The 23,666-nt window shown below is 38.6% G+C and overlaps 1 protein-coding gene across 1 annotated transcript in view; it reads right to left on the reverse strand.

Moving 5' to 3' along the window:
• Positions 1-23,666, reverse strand: part of yata (N-terminal kinase-like protein yata) — an 882,319-nt gene that overhangs the window by 714,933 nt on the left and 143,720 nt on the right. Inside the window, exon 5 of the mRNA XM_067140315.2 lies at positions 7,802-7,892. Within this exon, the coding sequence (XP_066996416.2) occupies positions 7,802-7,892 (91 nt within the window). The remainder of the gene's footprint in view (positions 1-7,801; positions 7,893-23,666) is intronic.

Here is a 23,666-nt window from a genome sequence, read left to right on the forward strand (position 1 = left end):
AGATCCATGGTGTTCCTCACATGGTGGTATTAATCGCAAGCAATATCAACCCATGATGTTCCTCATGTAATGGTAATAATCACAAGTAGTCTCATGGTTCAAATTTCACGAACCCTTGGTTGCCCCTTTTAGTCACCTCTTGAAACAGCCAAGAGATACAGTGGGTGGATTCTTCCATTTGCGTCCCCCACTCACAGGGGGTGTTTGGCAACTGATGAAACCTTCCAAGTGAATATGACATTTGTCGGACAACCACACATTGTAACTGTTCGCTCTCCTCATCAAAACACTTGGGGAGATGAAAGTTATTACCTTGGGACACATGAATATCAAATAAACTATATGTGGCTTTCCCGAAAATTGCCACGCAAATAGAAACAATTAACATTCCATGAATTCCCATTTCTCTATGTAATGTATGGGCGCCAGCGATACAGTTTTAAACAAAACTGTAAACCAAAATTTATATTTACTAGCATATAGACTTATACTTAAATCACAGGGGTAGGATTTTAAATAATTAACCATTAAGTATCGCTTAAGAAAGAAAATTAACGCAATATAAAATACAAATGAATTTATTATACAAAAATAATGAGATGAATCAGAAAAGTTCCTTAAAGCGTGGTGGGATTTAGAATTTACGTTACTCAAATTACTATTGCTTGCTTTATCTAATTGAAGCTCACCAATTGCAGTTTCCGTTGAAGTAATCTGGTTTCCGTGGTTACTCGTTCTCTTCTTCTCGATGTAGAATTGGCTCCATGGACATCCTTCCTTCTCTGATGTGGTACGGGCTATCTGGACTAACACTCCCTAATTGCCTAGTCTTTAAATTAGACATTGGCCCTATACTTGTAAAAACTGATCAGCGCTGATCGTATGAGGAGAAAATTCAGAGATATGAATTTTTCCATGTTAGTAGAAATCTCAATCCAACTGAGCTATACTGTTTATACGGTACAGACTTGTACCAAATTCCATGGACTTGAACTAAACATAGTTCTTCGTCCAGAAGATTTACTGAATATAACACAAGCCGTAAGCTTGTTTCGTCTCACGCAGATCCGATAACATTACCGCAGCTAAGTACTGTATTGAAGCGACAACACACTGTACAAAAATAACTATGTCTCGGAGAGACCACACACTGTCTCAAAATCAATAACATCGTTCAAAGTAGATGTTCACAGTAGAAGTAGCGATGTCAGTCCGTATCTCGAGACTTCGTGAATCGAGGAATGCTCCGCGCTACATAATATATCACCGGGCTCTCCCCACTCTTGATAATACCTCAATATCAATTCTCTATATAACGAAGCATCTGATTCGTGGATCGCATTATCATCTCCCTCTCTTCTTTCTTCTTGACAAGTCCAGTAGGCGTGGCGATGATGTAGTCTGCAAGCCTAGCCTTGCACGCAGGTCGCTGTTTACTGCCTTGGCTCATGAGTTTAACCCAATGACTCATGTAATTTTCACCCGCTATAAGAATAACCACAACTATGTCTCAACATATTGACCATATTTACAGTACATAATGAATTTCTATCCTACCTAATACAATAATTTAAATAATAAATGATGTTATAACTATATAATATGATTCCTTGTTTACAAATGACTGACGTAGAATAAATATGTTATTACGAATAATTGCCGATGGCGGATAAACTTGATATCAAATGATATCGCGTAAAATGATAGTATATTAAATTAGTCTGGCTGGGGAAGCCTGGACGGTTACATATGCCTTCTTGTTATTTACAGATATAACATATATAAAAATAACACACTACACCAATACGGCTGGTATATTCATCATTACATCTTACAAACACTTACTAAAAAACATACATAATCAAAACTTGTATCTCACTGAAGAGTGTCTGTTTCAATGATACCATATTACATAATTCCTGCCAATTTTCTTCCGAAAGTTTGTCAGCAACACACATAATATTTACAACATAACAACAGGTAAATAACTCTATCTTTTCACTTCACCATCAAAGTGTTCGGCAGTTCCAGGTTATCATAATATATACACCACACACACACGTAATCACACGTGGCTTACCTCTCTTAGATGGCTGCAAGCAATTTCTTGTTTTCATTGCAAAAAATATTACTACTTAGAAAATTATTGCATTAATTTCCTTCTGCAGTTTCAAAAAAAATCCCAAGTTACTCATGGCTTCTACAATAGTGTCAGGTTTAAGTTCACAACCTATACATGAATTCACGTTTTCTAACTCAAGTACAATTTAGTGTTATGAAAACAACACCTGGGAGACATTACACTTAATTCGCAGAAATATATCGTCTCAGAGAACGAATATTATAAGTGCCCAACATGACACGATTACCATCTTTCAATCTGTATGCACAAAGACCAACCCGACAATGAATCTGGAATGGACCCTGATACATCAAAAAGAATTTCTTCGTCACCTTCTCTTCACTGGACGAGAGCATGGGAACACGTAACAGAACAGAATCTCCTACCTGAAATTCGTCTAACACCTGACGTTTCTGTTGTTTGCTACGCCTCTCAGCCGCTTTAATCAAATTCTCTCTCGCTAATCTGACATATATCTGAGAGTCCCGCTGAGGTTCCTGTGTAATACCTAGTACTTTTGTCAGCTCATTCCTTGGATTGCTGCCAAAATGAACCTCTAATGGAGTGAATTTCGTACTATCATGCTGAACCATGTTAATCCATTTCTCAATCAACGCTAAAGAACCAACCCACGCAGTGTGCTTGTCATGAACTAAAGATCTAAACATCCTACCTAATTCCTTCATCGTGCGTTCACACATATTCCCTTGTGGGTTCCTAATTGAGGAAAAAACAAGTGTGATACCTAACTCTGTCATCACAGCCTTCCACTTCTTCGATGTAAATTGAGATCCGCTATCCGATAATAACCTCCTAGGTGTACCTAATTCCTGAACATACTTGCCACTAATAATCTTACTACAACTAAGACCTGTCGCTTTAGGCACGATCAATAAAAGATTGACACACTGACTACTCGAAACTTCAATAATACCATCCTCTAACATGGCTTCTATTTGATTGCCTACTGCTTTAGCATACTTATGTGGTATCGGATATCTCGGTCCAGCGAATATACTTTGATCCAGCACTGAAAATGAGTGTTCATACACAGGTGTTTTACCAGGTTTCAATGAAAATACTTCCTTGTGTTTTCTCAACACATATAACAATCGGTCCCCCTGACCTTCTTCCAGCTGGCTACTATCTACCGCTTCTCTCAAAGCATCATCTTGGTTCTCCTCTAACCACACTTCACACAACTTAAAATCCGCTCTCTCTTCTTCATCTTTTGAAACCTCATTAACACACCACATGTTACAAACCTCCACTTTCGTCTGAACTTCGGCATCCCACGTGACTTTAACATCCTCATTATCCCACCTTAAATATACTATCACCTCACTGTAATCTAACCGAGCTGAGTATAAACTTAGCCAGTCAGATCCCAAGATAACATCAAATATAAGATTCGGAATAACAAGACATATCTGAATTTTCGACTTCCCGTTAATATAAATAGGTATTGCAACTTGTTTACAGATTTGCTTGGATCGTTTACCTACAGCAGTGACGATATATGTGGATTTCACAGGCATTTCCTCAATCTCAATATTCTCCTTTTTTCTGTCCTCATACCACTTCAAACTTCTTCTATTCGCTTTCAAACCGTTTCTTAACAGTGTTTAAAAAATCTAAAGGGTTTGTCTGCCTCCCATTAAATTTAGGTAGTTCTTTTTCATATATGAAATTTGTACCATGGCACTGACTTCCTATATTACCTTGCTTTTCTCTGATTTCTTTACGTATTAGTGCCTCCGACCTATCAATACGTTCATTTATTCTTTTCTCTCTAATTTCTACGTCACTCGCAAACTTTTCATTACATATTTTGGCATTAATCTCTACCTTACTACACAGATCATTGTATTGTTGTTGTACTTGTTCTCTAACTTTACTAACTTCTCCTACTTGTTCCTGAGTTTTACTATTAATTCCTGTGATCTGCTGGACTAATTCGCTCCTAACTTTAAAATTTTCTTTCTCTACCAACTCCAAGACTTCGCTCCTATGTTCAGTTAACTTACTTTCTACCACTTTCTCATGTTGGCTACGTCTCATCTCCTGTTCCGCTAACTGATTCTCAAAAAGTTTCTGCTGCTCTAGTGCTTCATCTAATCTATGATTTAAAGCATCCATCTTGGTGTTAACTTCTCTGCTGATTTCGGTTTTTGTCTGTTCTATCTCCTTTCTTTTTTCTTTAATCTCTGTCTGCATTTTCTCTACTTCCTTCCTAATTTCATCTATCCTTTTCGTTTCCTTCCTAACTTCATCCATTTTCTTCCTAATTTAATTCGTTTCCTTCCTAATTTCATTTGTTTCCTTCTTAATTTCATCTATCCCTTTTGTTTGCTCTAATATGCCTTGCATCATCACAAACAGTTGTTGAATATTAATTTCACTATTCGCATTACCTTTTTTCTTGCCCTCCATCCTAGCTACATCAGATTCTGTGCTATTTCCCATGCTCCCACCACTCTCTGCCGTTTTATCTACTTCAATGCTTTCATCTACAACATTCCTAGAATTCAGCGTCTCGCCTCCCTTTACTAAATTTCCGCTACGTAAATTCGTGTCCTTTTCACGTTGTGCAGACATAATTCCCCCAAAATCACACATAAATTATATAGATACTCACTTAACCCCCCACAAACACAGACTCTACTTTACTGCTTTCTTTCCACGAATACTTAATGGTTTTCGAGCTCCATGTTGGTGCGACAAATGTAACTGTTCGCTCTCCTCATCAAAACACTTGGGGAGATGAAAGTAATTACCTTGGGACACATGAATATCAAATAAACTATATGTGGCTCTCCCGAAAATTGCCACGCAAATAGAAACAATTAACATTCCATGGTTTCCCATTTCTCTATGTAATGTATGGGCACCAGCGATACAGTTTTAAACAAAACTGTAAACCAAAATTTATATTTACTAGCATAGAGACTTATACTTAAATCACAGGGGTAGGATTTTAAATAATTAACCATTAAGTATCGCTTAAGAAAGAAAATTAACGCAATATAAAATACAAATGAATTTATTATACAAAAATAATGAGATGAATCAGAAAAGTTCCTTAAAGCGTGGTGGGATTTAGAATTTACGTTACTCAAATTACTATTGCTTGCTTTATCTAATTGAAGCTCACCAATTGCAGTTTCCGTTGAAGTAATCTGGTTTCCGTGGTTACTAGTTCTCTTCTTCTCGATGTAGAATTGGCTCCATGGACATCCTTCTCTGATGTGGTACGGGCTATCTGGACTAACACTCCCTAATTGCCTAGTCTTTAAATTAGACATTGGCCCTATACTTGTAAAAACTGATCAGCGTTGATCGTATGAGGAGAAAATTCAGAGATATGAATTTTTCCATGTTAGTAGAAATCTCAATCCAACTGAGCTATACTGTTTATACGGTACAGACTTGTACCAAATTCCGTGGACTTGAACTAAACATAGTTCTTCGTCCAGAAGATTTACTGAATATAACACAAGCCGTAAGCTTGTTTCGTCTCACGCAGATCCGATAACATTACTGCAGCTAAGTACTGTATTGAAGCGACAACACACTGTACAAAAATAACTATGTCTCGGAGAGACCACACACTGTCTCAAAATCAACAACGTCGTTCAAAGTAGATGTTCACAGTAGAAGTAGCGATGTCAGTCTGTATCTCGAGACTTCGTGAATCGAGGAATGCTCCGCGCTACATAACATATCACCGGGCTCTCCCCACTCTTGATAATACCTCAATATCAATTCTCTATATAACGAAGCACCTGATTCGTGGATCGCATTATCATCTCCCTCTCTTCTTTCTTCTTGACAAGTCCAGCAGGCGTGGCGATGATGTAGTCTGCAAGCCTAGCCTTGCACGCAGGTCACTGTTTACTGCCTTGGCTCATGAGTTTAACCCAATGACTCATGTAATTTTCCCCCGCTATAAGAATAACCACAACTATGTCTCAACATATTGACCATATTTACAGTACATAATGAATTTCTATCCTACCTAATACAATAATTTAAATAATAAATGATGTTATAACTATATAATATGATTCCTTGTTTACAAATGATTGACGTAGAATAAACCTGTTATTACGAATAATTGCCGATGGCGGATAAACTTGATATCAAATGATATTGCGTAAAATGATAGTATATTAAATTAGTCTGGCTGGAGAAGCCTGGACGGTTACAACATTGAGCAAGAAACTTGGATCCTCGTATTTCAAGGCCAAAATTCGTTCACCTTACACAATCCTGGCATGGATATCTTAATCTGTATCAATAATAAAATCACATTTAAATGAGAAATCCATCTATATATTTCAACAACCGCTGATGTGGCATACTGCTGATGTTCTATTTCAAAGACGTTTGCCGAAGACTTTGTTTTCATGACTCCAACACCTGATTGAGGACATCCGTGATTTTCATTTCTCGACATAGTTATTGGCCTACCAGTCCTTCCCTTCCGTTGACGTAATACACTACCAGTACGGCGAAATTTTGTAACAATAGACAGCATAACTGTGTTGCGTGGTGCCGCCTTATTAAATTGTTTGTGATATTGTTCCACCCCTAACTTCAAACTCGGTCTGCCTTGATAGCCATTTCCAGACGAGCGAAAATAATACTCCACCATGAAAACATTCTCCTCCGTCATGAGACCAATTTTCAGTTCCAATCTCACCACACGATGTTCCTTGCACTAGCAGCAACACGTAATGCTGATACAACGATGGGTCTACAAACGGACATGCGCACGAGACCTACGCAAAATCTAACACAGTATATTTTCCCAAATACCAGATATAAAAATTCCATGATCGTGCGACCATGTCTCATTGGAACTGAAATGCATTGAATAAAAACATAATAGAAGAGTGTAAAAGTCTATGGTATCAAACATACATGGCACAGAAACCGAACTTAACTCTTTGAAGATACTACGTCATTAGCCAGGACGCAGTTTACACAGGGTTAGCAATAAAATATATGAACTACTGATTAAACTGAAAATAAAAGGTGTTGCAATATTTCGCACTTGGTTCTCCCTAACATCGAAGTGTGTGAGCCCAAGACAGGCCTGAGACCAGTACTAGATAAGGCTCAGGCACCTTTAACCAATCTGCATTACGACACACATCGTCATATTTCTCATCTCTTCTAGGATCTTCTCCCAATTGAATCCAATCAAAACTATCAGACATCATCACATTTCTCATCCATTCTAGAATTTTCTCCCTAAGTATAAAAACTCAAGGCTACTGCCACCCATCATGATTTCAGAGCAATTGGATCGCTTACTCTGAAGATAACAATCTCATTTCGTAGGGAAACAGAAGTAAACATTTACAGTTTTATACAACAATCTGAAAGCCTGCTCCAGATTTTATTTAAATGGCTGTGAAAACCTACATCAGTACACCAATACCGAACCCATTATCTAAAATTGCTGGAGAGACTCTGTGGATATTACAACTTTCTCAAAGTGCCACAGCACTACAATACAAGCATTGCTTTATTCTTCTCACAGGAGTATTCATAACATGTTATTCTAGTTTCCTGATAGGGAACCAAAAAAAAAAAGTAATGGATACTATTACATTTATGTTATAGATTTTTTGACATAGCAGAAAGCCTGAGAGTCACGTCCATACTTACGTTATTCAGTTCCTTCAACGCAGACTGTTGCGGCAATGGACCATTAAAAGTCTCCCAAATGACACATCCCAAACCCCACATGTCAGTTGAGCTGAAATAAAAATTTCCATTCAGATCTTCAAGGAAGAGGTAGGTATTCATTTATTTTAACATCACTTCTAAAGACAAGAAAAGTAACTGCAAGGTCAGGTACAGATTAATTCAAAGTCATGAATTAACTCTGAATAGGACCTTATACTATAACAGTATATATTTCCTAGTACAATATACTAGCTGATGTACCCATGCTTCGCTACAGAATTCTACATTGTATACAGAATTGTAGGTTAGGTAGAGTACACATTGTGAGCAAGACTGTATTAAATTGCACAGCTCTTAATGTTACCTGGAAATGCGACGGAGAAATCACCAAACGTCTTTTCTCATATGAAGACTGCGTTATGGAATTTTCATTTTGCCTACCATCGATCATAATCAGGTTGGGGAATTGCATTATAATGGCAGACACTCACTCTCCACCTGCCTTTCTACATCCTCAGAAAGACTGTCTTAATGGTTTTCCCAACTGAAATGAACATAGGTCATTACAATGACGTCAGTAGGAATGGCGCGAGTAAAAGCAATGATTTCACATGAAATACTCGATCAAATGAAAAAGCACACATTTTCTCACTTTTAACGAACAGTACTACGCTGCCGATCTAACAGCCCAAAGTTCCAGAGCTGGAATGACCAAACCGCAGACAGCCGTGACCCGTGAACACACTTTTCCGGAGGAGGGGTCCAATAGTGGAGAGCCCCAGGGAAAAAACTATGCCCTTTTATTAATCTGTTTCCTAGGAGTACCCAATGAGTCAGAAAATTTCAATTCACTACACTGGTGGCGGAAAAATCTATCTGACTTGGAGGTAACTTCTTCCAACAAGCCAGAGGAGAAACCCTCTCTTCACTGCTAATTTTGAATAAAATTAATGTAGAATTTAATAAAAGTGAAGAGGAAGAAGCTCTTTTCAGGGTTGAATTTTGAGTTATTTAGTGAACTGTGGTGCTATAATTTGGAATATGGCTAAACTCTACTACTACTACTACTACTACTACTACTACTGCTGCTGCTGCTGCTGCTGCTGCTGCTGCTGCTGCTACTACTACTACTGCTGCTGCTGCTGTTCTGCTATTGAATGGCTGGTGTTGTTTAGTGCTCCGCGTATTTGCTTAATTAAGTGGTGTTTTAAAGGCTGTGTCTGGTTAAAATATATTGCGATTATAAGTGGAAGTGCTGCCCTTCAGAACGCGGTATTATCTCTCTTTGATGAGCTAAAGAGGCATCCCTTTTCTGACAAGGTAAATAGGCCATTTATATTGCTTTAAATGATTTAAGGTTATGTTTTCAAAGATAAAAGAGAGTAGAGGTACTGAGAATAGAAATGTCAAATCCAAAGAGGTTGAAATAGACGTAGAAAACCAAAGAGATACTATGTCGGATGAGGAGCTGGACCTAACCATGGAACTACAGAGTACGAAGACTATAAACCAAAGAGTAGGATTAGAAGAGATGAGACTAGAAATTGATAAGTTAGTCAAGCATAGTGAAGACTTATTAGCATTAGTTAAGATGACTCCCAATACCAAAGCGGAGATAAAGAAAGGTATTAAAGAAATGGGACAAATGGCAGAAATAATCCGTAGTCGTTCGTGCGAATGGGAACAATTTGATGTGAATGAAGATCCAAAGGCTAGGTGCGATTTGGAACAGGGCACTCCCTCCAGTAAGAAAATAACCCGTGATGTTGGGACACATGCGCAATTCAGTGACAGAGTGCTAGATATAGAGCAGACCCTCTTGGAAGCTACGTGCTTTGACGAGTTTGCGAAGCTATTGGATAAGGAATGGCCTGACTGTGTTTACAGTAACACGCACGTCATCTCCGGAAATATAGGGAAATTGACTGATGTGGATATATCAATGGTTGTAAATCCCAAACATCTTACAGAGGAGGATGGAATTATGAGAAGCATGAAGAATATGCACACAGAAATCTCTGACTTGCTGAACTCCAATCTGGAGGAAGGTAAGACGGAATTCCTGTGCACTGTTACGCAAACCTACACGAGTCGAGGAGGAGAGCGGGAGAAGCTGCGATATGTATATGTAATACCATATTCATTTAATCAAGATGGAGTAAATGACCTGCAGAGCCTGTATTCATGTCTCACCCACTGGAGAGAGATAATTGAGACTCATGCAAGAAAGAAGGTGCTGATAACTATCCCGGATTCCCTTGATCGGAATTATATAAGGAAAATCTTGGAATGGATGTTTCGTAAGAGTGATATTGAAATAGGGTGCTTGGAATCGGGTAAAACGCACGTAAAACAGGTTGTTTCTGTGGGATTAACATCGAAAAAGAAATCCTTAAATGACAATACTCAGGAAACAGTTACGTGCAAAGCTGCGGGAAAAACATACGCCGAATTGCTTAAAACAGTAAAGGAAGGAGTAAACATCGAAAAAATTGGCGTTAAAATAAAACGAATAAGGAAAACAGCAAAGGATGACCTTATACTTACTGTAGAAGGAAAAGGAAAGGCTGACGTATTACAACGTGAGATAACTAAAAACGTCAAGGAAATAGAGGTTTCAACAAAAAGGAAGGAGACAACAATTCTAGTGTACGGTATGGATCCGGATTTAAATGAAAACTATCTCAGAGCAGCACTCTCCTTAGAAGCTGCTGTCGAAGAATCTCAGATCAATATTACGTCCGTAAGACGGGGGAGGTTCGGAAATCTGAATGCTACCGTAATATTGCCAACGGAACCATCGAAAATACTGTTAAAGAAAAAGAAAATAAATGTGGGATGGGCAACCTGTATGGTGAAAGAAAAAGTTAAAGTTGCAAGGTGTTTTAAATGTCTTGGATTTGGACATAAAGCGCCACACTGCGACGTTAAGGATGACCGGTCACGGAGCTGTCTAAATTGTGGACAAGAAGGCCATTTGGCGAAGGATTGTGGGAACATTTCGTTTTGCACCATGTGCCAAGTGGAGGGCCACCGCTCAGATCAAATGAAATGCCCTACCTACAGGAAGCTAATATTAGAGGCAAGGAAGTTGAATTTAAACGACCAATAATGGACATACTGCAGGCGAATCTCATGAGGAAATCCGACAGTCATGACATCATGTATGCGACAGCCTTGGAAAAGAAAGTAGACTTAGTGCTTGTTAGCGAGCCAAACAGCAGGCGAGTAGCCGAAGGTGGTTGGTTCATGGACAAAAGATGTGATGTAGCTGCATATTTTTTAAATGATAAGTTGGAGGTGCTAAGCATAAGGGCAGAAGAAGGATATTTGTGTATTCAACTTCAGCAATATCAGATTTATTGTTGCTATATCTCTCCTAACATCCCTTTTGATATTTTCAAAGCTGAAGTAGATGCAATAGTTCAGGACTGCATGGCGTCAGGTATTGAATCTATCATTCTCGGAGACCTAAATGTCAAGTCGCCTCTGTGGGGGGCACCAACTGCAGATCGTAGGGGAGAGTATTGGGCAGAATGGATAGCGACCCTAGACTTGGTGGTTCATAACACTGGAATCTTACCAACTTTTTCCAGAGGGAACTCAGAGTCTTTCATAAACGTCACCTGCTCAACGCAGGGTATAGCATCATTCATTGTTGACTGGGAAGTTATGGAAGATGAATCTCTCAGCAACCATCGTTTTATTTACTTTCAAGTTAAGGGATCGAAGAAGCTTAATGATATCACGAAAACGGTGTGGAACTATAATTGGGAAACCTTTAAAATTGCAATCGAGTGGATGTCACAAACTGCAGATACAGTGCAACATACTCTAAAAGATGTAACTGCTGCTCTTAATGATGCTTGTAGGACCAGCCGATTGTGGGGATCAACAAAATATATAACACGAGTCCCTTACTGGTGGAACAATGAAATAGACATGCAAAGGAAAGACTGCAATCGTAAGAGACGAATTCTTACAAGATCTAGGGAAAAAATCAGCCAGGTCAAGTTAATACCATTAGAAGCTGACTATAAGGCATCAAAGAGGCACCTAATGAAGCTAATAAAGGATTCTAAGAGAAATCTCTGGCAAAAGCTATGCGAAGATCTAGACAGTGATATCTGGGGAGCGGGATATAAGATAGTGACCGGTCGAATAATCAACAGGGTACCAGTTCAGCTCCCAGCTGATAGAAGGAAAGCCATAGCAATGGAGTTGTTCCCTTGTACTAATGACAGACTTGAAACGAAATCAGATTTTTGTGTTGCAGAACCGTTCACTGTGGCTGAGTTACAAGAGGTAGCACGCAATATGAAGACTGGTAAGGCACCAGGTGTAGATGGAATCCCACCAGAAGCCATCAAGTATGCAGTTGAGGTGGCACCTGGTTGGATCTTATCAGTCTTAAATGATTTATTAAAAAAGCGTGAATTCCCCGATGAGTGGAAAGTAGCCAAGCTAGTGCTGTTATTGAAGGCAGCGAAACTATCATTAGATCCATCAGCATACAGGCCACTGTGCTTATTAAACACCTTGAGCAAACTTTACGAAGGATTGATTAAAACTAGACTGGAGAAAGAACTTGAACAACAGGGAGGACTTTCTTCGAACCAGTTTGGATTTAGAAAGGGTAGAACCACAACCCAAGCTATTGAGAGGGTGATTCAAATACAGGCAGAAAGCAGTGAGAAATGGGCTGCCTTGGTAACGCTAGATGTCAAAAATGCATTTAACACTGCTTCTTGGAGCATTATTTTGAGAGAACTTCGTAGAATGAACATTTCTCAGTATCTACAACAAATAATCGTTAAGTACTTCAAAGGACGAAGAATTCGATTTCATGATTTAGAAGATCTTGAAATGAGTGCTGGCGTTCCACAGGGATCTGTCCTAGGACCCACCTTGTGGAACATTCTATATGATGGTGTCTTACGCCTGCAGCTGACAAAAGGGACAACATCTATTGGTTATGCAGATGACCTTGCAATAGTGGTAATAGCAGAGAATGTAGAAGAACTGACCTTCCGAGTAAATGAATCACTGAGACGAGTTAACCTTTGGATGGTAAATAATAAGTTGAGATTGGCTCCACATAAGACTGAGGCTGTAATTTTGAAAGGTTCCAGGAATTGGAAAAATGTCCGTTTCTTATTAAATGATACAGTGATTATCCCAGGAAAGTCTGTACGATACCTTGGGGTTCTTATTGACAGGAATTGCACATTTGGTACACATGTGAAGGCAGTAACCCAAAAGGCAGAGAAGAAGGCATCGGCATTAGCCAGACTTATGCCTAACATCGGGGGACCAAGAACAGTTAAGAGACAGATTATGTGCTCTGCAGTATATTCCATTTTACTTTGTGCTGCACCTATCTGGCACAATGCACTCAGGAGGAAGATTCACTGAAGAGCTATGGAAAGAGTACAGAGGAAAATGCTGCTCAGAGTTACCTGTGCATATCGAACTGTTTCGACAGCAGCTTTACAAGTTGTAGCTGCCAGTATTCCCATTGACCTCCTCGTTGTAGAGAGAAAACTTTGGCATGAAAGGGGTGCAACTATATCTGCTGAGGAAAAGAAAGCCTCGAGGAACCAACTCTTACTAGACTGGCAAGACCGATGGGATGGCACAACCGATGTTGGCCAATGGACAAAAAAGCTAATACCCAAAATAGGAGACTGGCTTAAATGTAGACATCGGCAGGTAGATTACTATCTGTCGCAGATCCTGACAGGACATGGAAGATTCGGCGTATACGCCATGAAGATGGGAAAGACGCAGGGAGATGGTTGTTGGTACTGTTCTGAAAGGGATACAGTAGAACACACCTTTTTCTACTGTGTTCGATGGGAAGAAGAACGAAGAAAAGCCTGCCAACAACTTGGCCGACAACTCACGCCAGGGAATCTGGTTCAGATTATGTTAGAGAGCCCGTTTGCCTGGAACACAGTAAAGGCAATGGCGACAAGCATTATGGGGATGAAGGAGAAAGAAGAGAAAGAAAGAACTTAATAACATACATCACTCCATTCTGATGTCATGCCGACAAGCAGTTCCAGAATGGTCTGAGTGAAGAGGGCAGGGGTTTTTAGTTGGTGGAAATCCAACTCCCACACAGAGTGGTGTCTTTAAAAGATTTTCCTCTGCCATAACAAAAAAAAACTACTACTACTACTACTACTACTACTACTACTACTACTACTGAATGGCTGGTGTTGTTTGGTGCTCCGCATATTTGCTTAATTAAGTGGTGTTTTAAAGGCTGTGTATATATATTGTGATTGTAAGTGGAAGTGATGCTCTTCAGCACGTGGTATTATCTCCCTTTGAGGAGGTGCAAACTGGAAAGAAATAGAGTTAGAAATGGCTGTGGAAGTAAGGAGAAATTGAAGGAACTTACTAGAAATTGAATCTAGCAAAGAAGGCAGCTAAGGATAACATGATGGCAAGCATAATTGGCAATCATACAAATTTTAGTGAGAAATGGAAGGGTATGTATAGGTATTTTAAGGCACAAACAGGTTCCAAGAAGGACATTCCAGGAATAATTAATGAACAAGGGGAGTGTGTATGTGAGGATCTTCAAAAGGCAGCAGTATTCAGTCAGCAGTATGTAAAGATTGTTGGTTACAAGGATAATATCGAGATAGAGGAGGAGACTAAGGCCAAAGAAGTATTAAAATTTACATATGATAACAATGACATTTACAATAAGTTGCAAAAGTTGAAAACTAGAAAAGCGGCTGGAATTGATCAGATTTCTGGGGATATACTAAAGACAATAGGTTGGGATATAGTACCATATCTGAAGTACTTATTTGATTATTGTTTGGTCGGAGGAGCTATACCAGATGAATGGAGAGTTGCTATAGTAGCCCCCGTGTATAAAGGAAAGGGTGATAGACATAAAGCTGAAAATTACAGGCCGGTAAGTTTGACATGCATTGTATGTAAGCTTTGGGAAGGCATTCTTTCTGATTATATTAGACATGTTTGTGAAATTAATAACTGGTTCGATAGAAGGCAATTCGGTTTTAGGAAAGGTTATTCCACTGAAGCTCAACTTGTAGGATTCCAGCAAGATATAGCAGATATCTTGGATTCTGGAGGTCAAATGGACTGTATCACGATTGACCTATCTAAGGCATTTGATAGGGTGGATCATGGTAGACTACTGGAAAAAATGAGTGCAACTGGACTAGACAAAAGAGTGACTGAATGGGTTGCTATATTTCTAGAAAATAGATCTCAGAGAATTAGAGTAGGTGAAGCTTTATCTGACCCTGTAATAATTAAGAGGGGAATTCCTCAAGGCAGTATTATTGGACCTTTATGTTTTCTTATATATATAAATGATATATGTAAAGGAGTGGAATCGGAGGTAAGGCTTTTCGCGGATGATGTTATTCTTTATAGAGTGATAAATAAGTTACAAGATTGTGAGCAACTGCAACGTGACCTCAAAAATGTTGTGAGATGGACAGCAGGCAACGGTATGTTGATAAACGGGGTTAAAAGTCAGGTTGTGAGTTTCACAAATAGGAAAAGTCCTCTCAGTTTTAATTACTGCGTTGATGGGGTGAAAGTTCCTTTTGGGGATCAATGTAAGTATCTAGGTGTTAATATAAGGAAAGATCTTCATTGGGGTAATCACATAAATGGGATTGTAAATAAAGGGTACAGATCTCTGCACATGGTTATGAGGGTGTTTAGGGGTTGTAGTAAGGATGTAAAGGAGAGGGCATATAAGTCTCTGGTAAGACCCCAACTAGAGTATGGTTCCAGTGTATGGGACCCTCACCAGGATTACCTGATTCAAGAACTGGAAAAAATTCAAAGAAAAGCAGCTCGATTTGTTGTGTGTGATTTCCGACAAAAGAGTAGCGTTACAAAAATGTTACAAAGTTTGGGTTGGGAAGAATTGAGAGAAAGAAGAAGAGCTGCTCGACTAAGTGGTATGTAAACTGTATATAGGATAATATTTTTTTTGTGTTTATTTCCACCTATTCAATACATTACAAGATGTTGGCATTTACTTTAAAACATTATTCAGATGAGACATGTTTCGCCTCCTACTGTGAGGCATCCTCAGTCATTATCAAAAATCTTATTATTTTACCAGGCATCTGGTTAAAGATATTCAAAAATGTGTTTGCTGATTATAAGAGAGGTAAGATTTACATTTGTTATAAACATGTTCATGAAGTAACTAAAAATCTAATATATTGATAAAAACATATATAGTTCTTTGTTGAATAGGACTTGTGTGATTGTACTATAGTAAAAGAAGGTGGCTTGAAGCCGTAGTCATTCTTCTTTTACTATAGTACAATCAAACAAGTCCTATTCAACAAAGAACTACATATGTTTTTATCAATATATTAGATTTTTAGTTACTTCATGAACATGTTTATAACAAACATAAATCATACCTCTCTTATAATCATCAAACACATTTTTGAATATCTTTAACCAGATGCCTGGTAAAATAATAAGGTTTTTGATAATGACTGAGGATGCCTCACAGTAGGAGGCGAAACATGTCTCATCTGAATAATGTTTTAAAGTAAATGCCAACATCTTGTAATGTATTGAATAGGTGGAAATAAACAAAAAATATTATCCTATATACAGTTTATGAAACTTTCAATACGGACGAAAAATGATTTTCATCACTTGTAATAAGTGGTATGTTCCGAGCTGTCAGCGGAGAGATGGTGTGGAATGACATTAGTAGACGAATAAGTTTGAATGGTGTTTATACAAGTAGGAAAGATCGCAATATGAAGATAAAGTTGGAATTCAAGAGGACAAACTGGGGCAAATATTCTTTTATAGGAAGGGGAGTTAGGGATTGGAATAACTTACCAAGGGAGACGTTCAATAAATTTCCAATATCTTTGAAATCATTTAGGAAAAGGCTAGGAAAGCAACAGGTAGGGAATCTGCCACCTGGGCGACTGCCCTAAATGCAGATCAGTATTGATCGATCAGTATTGATTGAAGAGCTAAAGAGGCATCCCTTTTCTGTCAAGGTAAATAAGTCATTTATATTCTTTTAAATGATTTAAGGTTATGTCCTCAAAGAGAAAAGAGAGTAGAGGTATTGAGAGTAGCAATGTCAAATTCAGAGAGGTTGAAATAGATGTAGAAAACCAAGGCCTGTCACAAGCGGGAGAGCTTAGCGGTGTGAAGCGGGCAGTGGCCATAGGTACTATGTCGGATGAGGAGTTGGACGTAACCATGGAATTACAGATTACGAAGACTACAAACCAAAGATTAGGATTAGAGGGGATGCGACTAGAAATTGAGAAGTTAGTCAAGTATAGTAAAGACTTATTAGCATTAGTTAAGATGACTCCTAATACCAAAGCAGAGATAAAGAAAGGTATTATAGAAGTGGGACAAATGGCAGAAATCATTCGTAGTCATTCGTGGGAATGGAAACAATGTGATATGAATGGAGATCCAAAGGTTAGGAGTGATTTGGAACAGGGCTCTACCTTTAGTAAGAAAATAACCCATGATGATAGGACAAGGTGCAATTCAGTGACAGAGTGCTAGATATAGAGGAGACCCTCTTGGAAGCTAAGTGCTTTGAATATTTTGCAAAGCTCTTGGCTAAGGAAAGGCCTGACTGTGTTTACAGTAACACACACGTCATCTCTGAAAATATAGGGAAATTGACTGATGTGGATATATCAATGTTTGTAAATTCCAAATATCTTACAGAGGAGGATGGAATTATGAGAAGCATGACTTGCTGAACTCCAATCTGGAGGAAGGTAAGACGAAATTCCTGCGCAATGTTGCGCAAACCTACACAAGTCGAGGAGGAGAGCAGGAGAAGCTCCGATATGTGTATGTAATACCATATTCATTTAATCAGGATGAAGTAAATGACCTGCAGAGCATGTATTCATGTCTCACCCACTGGAGGGAGATAACTGAGACTCTTGCAAGAAAGAAGGTGCTGGTAACTAACCCAGAGAGTCTTGACCGGAATTATACAAGGAAAATCTTGGAATGGATATTTCGTAAGAGTGATATCAAAATAGGGTGCTTGGAGCTGGGTAAAACACAGTTAAAACATGCTGTTTCTGTGGGGTTAACATCGAAAAAGAAACCCTTAAATAATAATACTCAGGAAAAAGTTATGAGCAAAGCTGCTGGCAAAACGTATGTCAAATTGCTTAAAACAGTAAAGGAAGGAGTAAACATTGAAAAAATTGGTGTTAAAATAAAACGAATAAGGAAAACAGCAAAGGATGACCTTATACTTACTGTAGAAGGCAAAGGAAATGCTGACGTATTACAACATGAGATAATTAAAAATGTCAAGGAAATAGAGGTTTCAACAAAGAGGAAGGAGACAACAATTCTAGTGTATGGTATGGATCCAGATTTAAAAGAGAATTATCTTAGAGCAGCACTCTCCCTAGAAGCTGCTGTTGAAGAATCACAGAACAATATTACATCTGTAAGACCGGGGAGGTTTGGAAATCTGAATGTTACCATAATCTTAAATACTGTTAAAGAAAAAGAAAATAAAGTGAGATGGGTAACCTGTCTGGTAAAGGAAAGAATTACAATTGCAAGGTGTTTTAAATGTCTTGGATTTGGACATAAAGCGCCACACTGCAACGTTAAGGATGACCGGTCACGGAGCTGTCTAAATTGTGGACAAGAAGGCCATCTGGTGAGGGATTGTGAGAATAATTCGTTTTGCACCACGTGCCAAGTAGAAGGCTACCGCTCAGATCAAATGAAATGCCCTTCTTACAGGAAGTTAATATTAAAGGCAAGGAAGCTGAATTTAAACAGCCAATAATGGACGTACTCCAGGCGAATCCCATGAGGAAACCCGACAGTCATGACATTATGTAAGCAACAGCCTTGGAAAAGAAAGTAGACTTAGTGCTTGCTAGTGAGCCAAACAGAAGGCGAGTAGCTGAAGGTGGTTGGTTCACGGACAAAAGATGTGATGTAGCTCCACATTTTTTAAAAGATAATTTGGAGGTGCTAAGCATAAGGGCAGAAGAAGAATATTTGTGTATTCAACTTCAGCAATGCCAGATTTATTGTCATTATATCTCTCCTAACATCCTTTTTGATATTTTCAAAGCTGAGGGAGATGTAATAGTTCAGGACTGTATGGCGTCAGGTATTGAATCTATCATTCTGGAAGACCCAAGTGTCAAGTCGCCTCTGTGGGGGGCACGAACTGCAGATCATAGGGGAGAATATTGGGCAGAATGGATAGCGACCCTAGACTTGGTGGTTCGTAACACTGGAATCTTACCAACTTTTTCCAGAGGGAGGTCAGAGTCTTTCATAGACGTCACCTGCTCAATGCAGGGTATAGCATCATGCATTGTTGACTGGGAAGTTATGGAAGATGAATCTCACAGCGAATATCATTTCATTTATTTTCAAATTAAAGGATCGAAGAAGCTTAATGATATCACGAAAAGAGTGTGGAATTATAACTGGGAAAATTTTAAAATTGCAATCGAATGGATGTTACAAACTGTAGATACAGCGCAACCTACTCAAGATGTAACTGCTGTTCTTAAAGATGCTTGTAGGACCAGCCGATTGAGGGGGAAACAAAAAATATAAAACACGTGTCCCTTACTGGTGGAACAATGAAATAGACATGCTTCAAAAGGGAGAAGTATTCAGTTAGCAGTATGTAAAGATTGTTGGTTACAAGGATAATATCCAGATAGCGGAGGTGACTAATACTAAACAAGTATTAACATTTACCTACGACAGCAATGACATTTACAGCAAGATACAAAAATTGAATACTAGAAGAGCAGCTGGAATTGATAAGGTTTCGGGAGATATACTAAAGATAATGGGTTGGGATATAGTACCATTACTCAAGTACTTGTTTGATTATTGTTTGCATGAGGGACTTTACCAAATGAATGGAGAGTTGCTATAGTAGCCCCTGTATATAAAGGAAAGGGTGATAGACAAAAAGCTGAAAATTACAGGCCAGTCAGTTTGACATGCATTGTATGTAAGCTTTGGGAATACATTCTTTCTGATTATATAAGACATGTTTGCAAAATTAATAACTGATTTGATAGAAGGCAGTTTGGTTTTAGGATAGGTTATTCCACTGACGCCCAACTTGTAGGATTCCAGCAAGATATAGCAGATATCCTGAATTCAGGTCAATTGGACTGTATTGTGATTGACAAGTCTAAGGCATTTGATGGGGTAGATCATGGAAGACTACTGGCAAAAATGAGTGCAAATGACTTGACACAAGAGTGACTGAATGGGTGGCTCTGTTTCTAGAAAATAGAACTTAGAGAATTAGAGTAGGTGAAGCTTTACCTGTCCCTGTCATATTTAAGAGGGGAATTCCGCAAGGCAGTATTATTGGACCTTTATGTTTTGTTATATATATATCAATATGTGTAAAGAAGTGGAATCAGAGATAAGGCTTTTCGCAGATGATGTTATTCTGTACAAATTAATAAATAAGTTACAAGATTGTGAGCAACTGCAAAATGACCTTGATAATGTTGTGAGATGGACAGTAGACAATGGTATGATGTTAAACGGGGATAAAAGTCACGTTGTGAGTTTCACAAATGGGAAAAGTCCTCTCACTTTTAATTACTGCGTTGATGGGGTGAAGGTTCCCTTTGGGAATCATTGTAAATACCTAGGTATTAATATAAGGGAAGATCTTCATTGGGGTAATCACATAAATATGATTGTAAATAGAGGGTACAGATCTCTGCATATGGTTATGAGGGTATTTAGGGGTTGTAGTAAGGATGTAAAGGAGAGGCATATTTGTCTCTGGTGAGACCCCAACAAGACTATGGTTCAAGTGTATGGGACCCTCACCAGGATTACTTGATTCAGGAACTGGAAAAAATCCAAAGAAAAGCAGCTCGATTTGTTCTGGGTGATTTCCGACAAAAGAGTAGCGTTACAAAAATGTTGCAAAGTTTGGGCTGGGAAGACTTGGGAGAAAGGAGACGAGCTGCTCGACTAAGTGGTATATGATTAGAATAATAACAGTAAGTTATTTATTAAATTGATTAGGTGGTCAATTTAATAAATAACTTACTGTTATTATTCTAATCAAATATCATCAATACGGATCAAAAATGATATTTATTACATGTAAGTGGTATGTTCCGAGCAGTCAGTGGAGTGATGGCGTGAGAGGACATCAGTAGACGAATAAGTTTGGGTGGGAAAGATCACAATATGAAGATAAAGTTGGAATTCAAGAGGACAAATTGGGGCAAATATTCGTTTACAGGAAGGGGAGTGAGGGATTGGAATAATTTACCAAGGGAGATGTTCAATAAATTTCTAATTTCTTTGCAATCATTTAAGAAAAGGCTAGGAAAACAACAGATAGGGAATCTGCCACCTGGGCGACTGCCCTAAATGCAGATCAGTAGTGATTGATTGATTCAAAGGAAAGACTGCAATCGCAAGAGACGAATCCTTACAAGATCTACGAAAAGAATAAGCCAGGTCAACTTAATACAATTAGAAGATGACTATAAGGCATCAAAGAGGCAACTAATGAAGCTAATAAAGGATTCTAAGAGAAATCTCTGGCAAAAGCTATGTGAAGATCTGGACAGTGATCTCTGGCGGGTGGGATATAAGATAGTGACTGGTCAATTAATCAACAGGGTACCAGGTCAGCTCCCAGCTGATAGAAGGAAAGCCATAGCGATGGAGTTGTTTCCTTGTACTAATGACAGACTTGAAATGAAATCAGATTTTCGTGTTGCAGAACCGTTTACTGTGTTTGAGTTACAGGAGGGAGCATGCAGTATGAAGACCGGTAAGGCACCAGGTGTAAATGGCATCCCACCAGAAGCCATCAAGTATGCAGTTGAGGTGGCACCTGGTTGGATCTTACCAGCTTTAGAATAGAAGAGAAGAGAAGAGAAGAGAAGAGAAGAGAAGAGAAGAGAAGAGAAGAGAAGAGAAGAGAAGAGAAGAGAAGAGAATAGATTTATTTATCATCAACAGGCTATTTTCCCAATTAAAGATGATTCAATAAAACATACTATACAACAAATACACCTTAAGTAAATAACACTAATTTCCTAAAAAAAATAACCAAGTTCAAACTAAATCTGAAGACCTTTTTATATGCATATTTACAATAAATAAATAAATAAATAAATAAATAAATAAATAAATAAATAAACAAACTCAATCTCCTTAAATAATTGACATAATTAAACTACATGTAGTAACTACATGTAGTAACTTTTACATATTTACATACCTTACAGATAGGGCCTTACATTCATGAGGTCGATAGGGCATACCTGATTTTAGACGGGAGTGAGTGAAAAAGGTCCACTGATTCACTCACCTCATTCAGTGATGTTAGTGCCCTCACAAGCCATGAGTTAGCCCTAGCCACAGTTCTCACTTTAGGCAGATGAAAAATATACCTTTGCCTAGTATTGCGATGAGGAAAATGTAATGGAATCAGCTCTAGTTATGTTGAGCAATCCACTCTGTTCGCCAGACACTTATAAAGAAAGAGGGCATTGGCACATCTGCAGCGTGAGTGCAATGTCCTCATGCTCACAGTCTCACAAAAAGACTTGTAATCGGACAAAGAAAGAGAAATGCACAAACCCTTGTAGCTGATCCATTTAATGAACCTTATTTGGACTCTTTCCAAGTTTTGTATTAAATACTGCTGAGAAGGCAGCCACACCTCGCAACAGTATTCTAACGATGGCCTGATTAGAGTGCAATACAAAGTTATTAGAGTTGTAGGAGAAACAAATTCGGCACAATTTCTTTTCAGAAACAACTTACAGTCCAACTCACTATTGATTACCTTAAAGATCTTTAGATCATCAGCATAGAGAAGGCAATTACCGTGTTGTATAACTGATGTTATATCATTTATGAATATGACATAGAAAAGACGGCCCAGTAAAGATCCTTGGGGGACACCTGAAGTAGGGTGGTACGGCTTTGACATAATATCATCAGCTTTTACTACGCAAACTCTATTACTGAGATAGTTTCTAAGCCACTCCAAAGCACTTTCTCCTATCTCATATGCTGACAATTTGGTGAGTAGAGCAATGATTTACTGAAAAAGCGTGAATTCCCCGACGAGTGGAAAGTAATACCAATATAATGGTCCGTTATTGGACATTATAAATTTTCCAGCTAACTCATTCTTGGTTGCCTGCGTTTCGCCCTCATGTGCTAAGTTAGGCTCGTCAGTTGGGACTTAGCACACCACCCAAGACGCAAGCCCAACTTAGCACACAAGGGTGAAACGCAGGGTGGTGTGCTAAGTCCCAACTGACGAGCCTAACTTAGCACACGAGGGCGAAACGCAGGCAACCAAAAATGAGTTAGCTGGAAAATTTATAATGTCCAATAACGGACCATTATATTGGTATTATAAATTTACTCATTCAGGACAAATATTTCAGGTTCCCTATGGGAATCAACATCTACATCGAGTGGAAAGTAGCCAAGCTAGTGCTGTTATTGACGGCAGGGAAACTACCATTAGATCCATCAGCGTACAGGCCACTTTGCTTATTAAACACCTTGAGCAAGCTTTACGAAGGATTGATTAAAACGAGACTGGAGAAAGAATTTGAACAACAGGGAGGACTTTCTTTGAACCAGTTTGGATTTAGAAAGGGCAGAACCACAACCCAAGCTATTGAGAGGGTGATTCAAATACAGGCAGATGCAGTGAGAAATGGGCTGTTTTGATAATGCTAGATGTCAAAAATGCTTTCAACACTGCTTCTTGGAGCATTATTTTGAGAAAACTTCGTAG

Source organism: Anabrus simplex, chromosome 2 (assembly GCF_040414725.1).
Source record: "Anabrus simplex isolate iqAnaSimp1 chromosome 2, ASM4041472v1, whole genome shotgun sequence".
Taxonomy (NCBI): domain Eukaryota; kingdom Metazoa; phylum Arthropoda; class Insecta; order Orthoptera; family Tettigoniidae; genus Anabrus; species Anabrus simplex.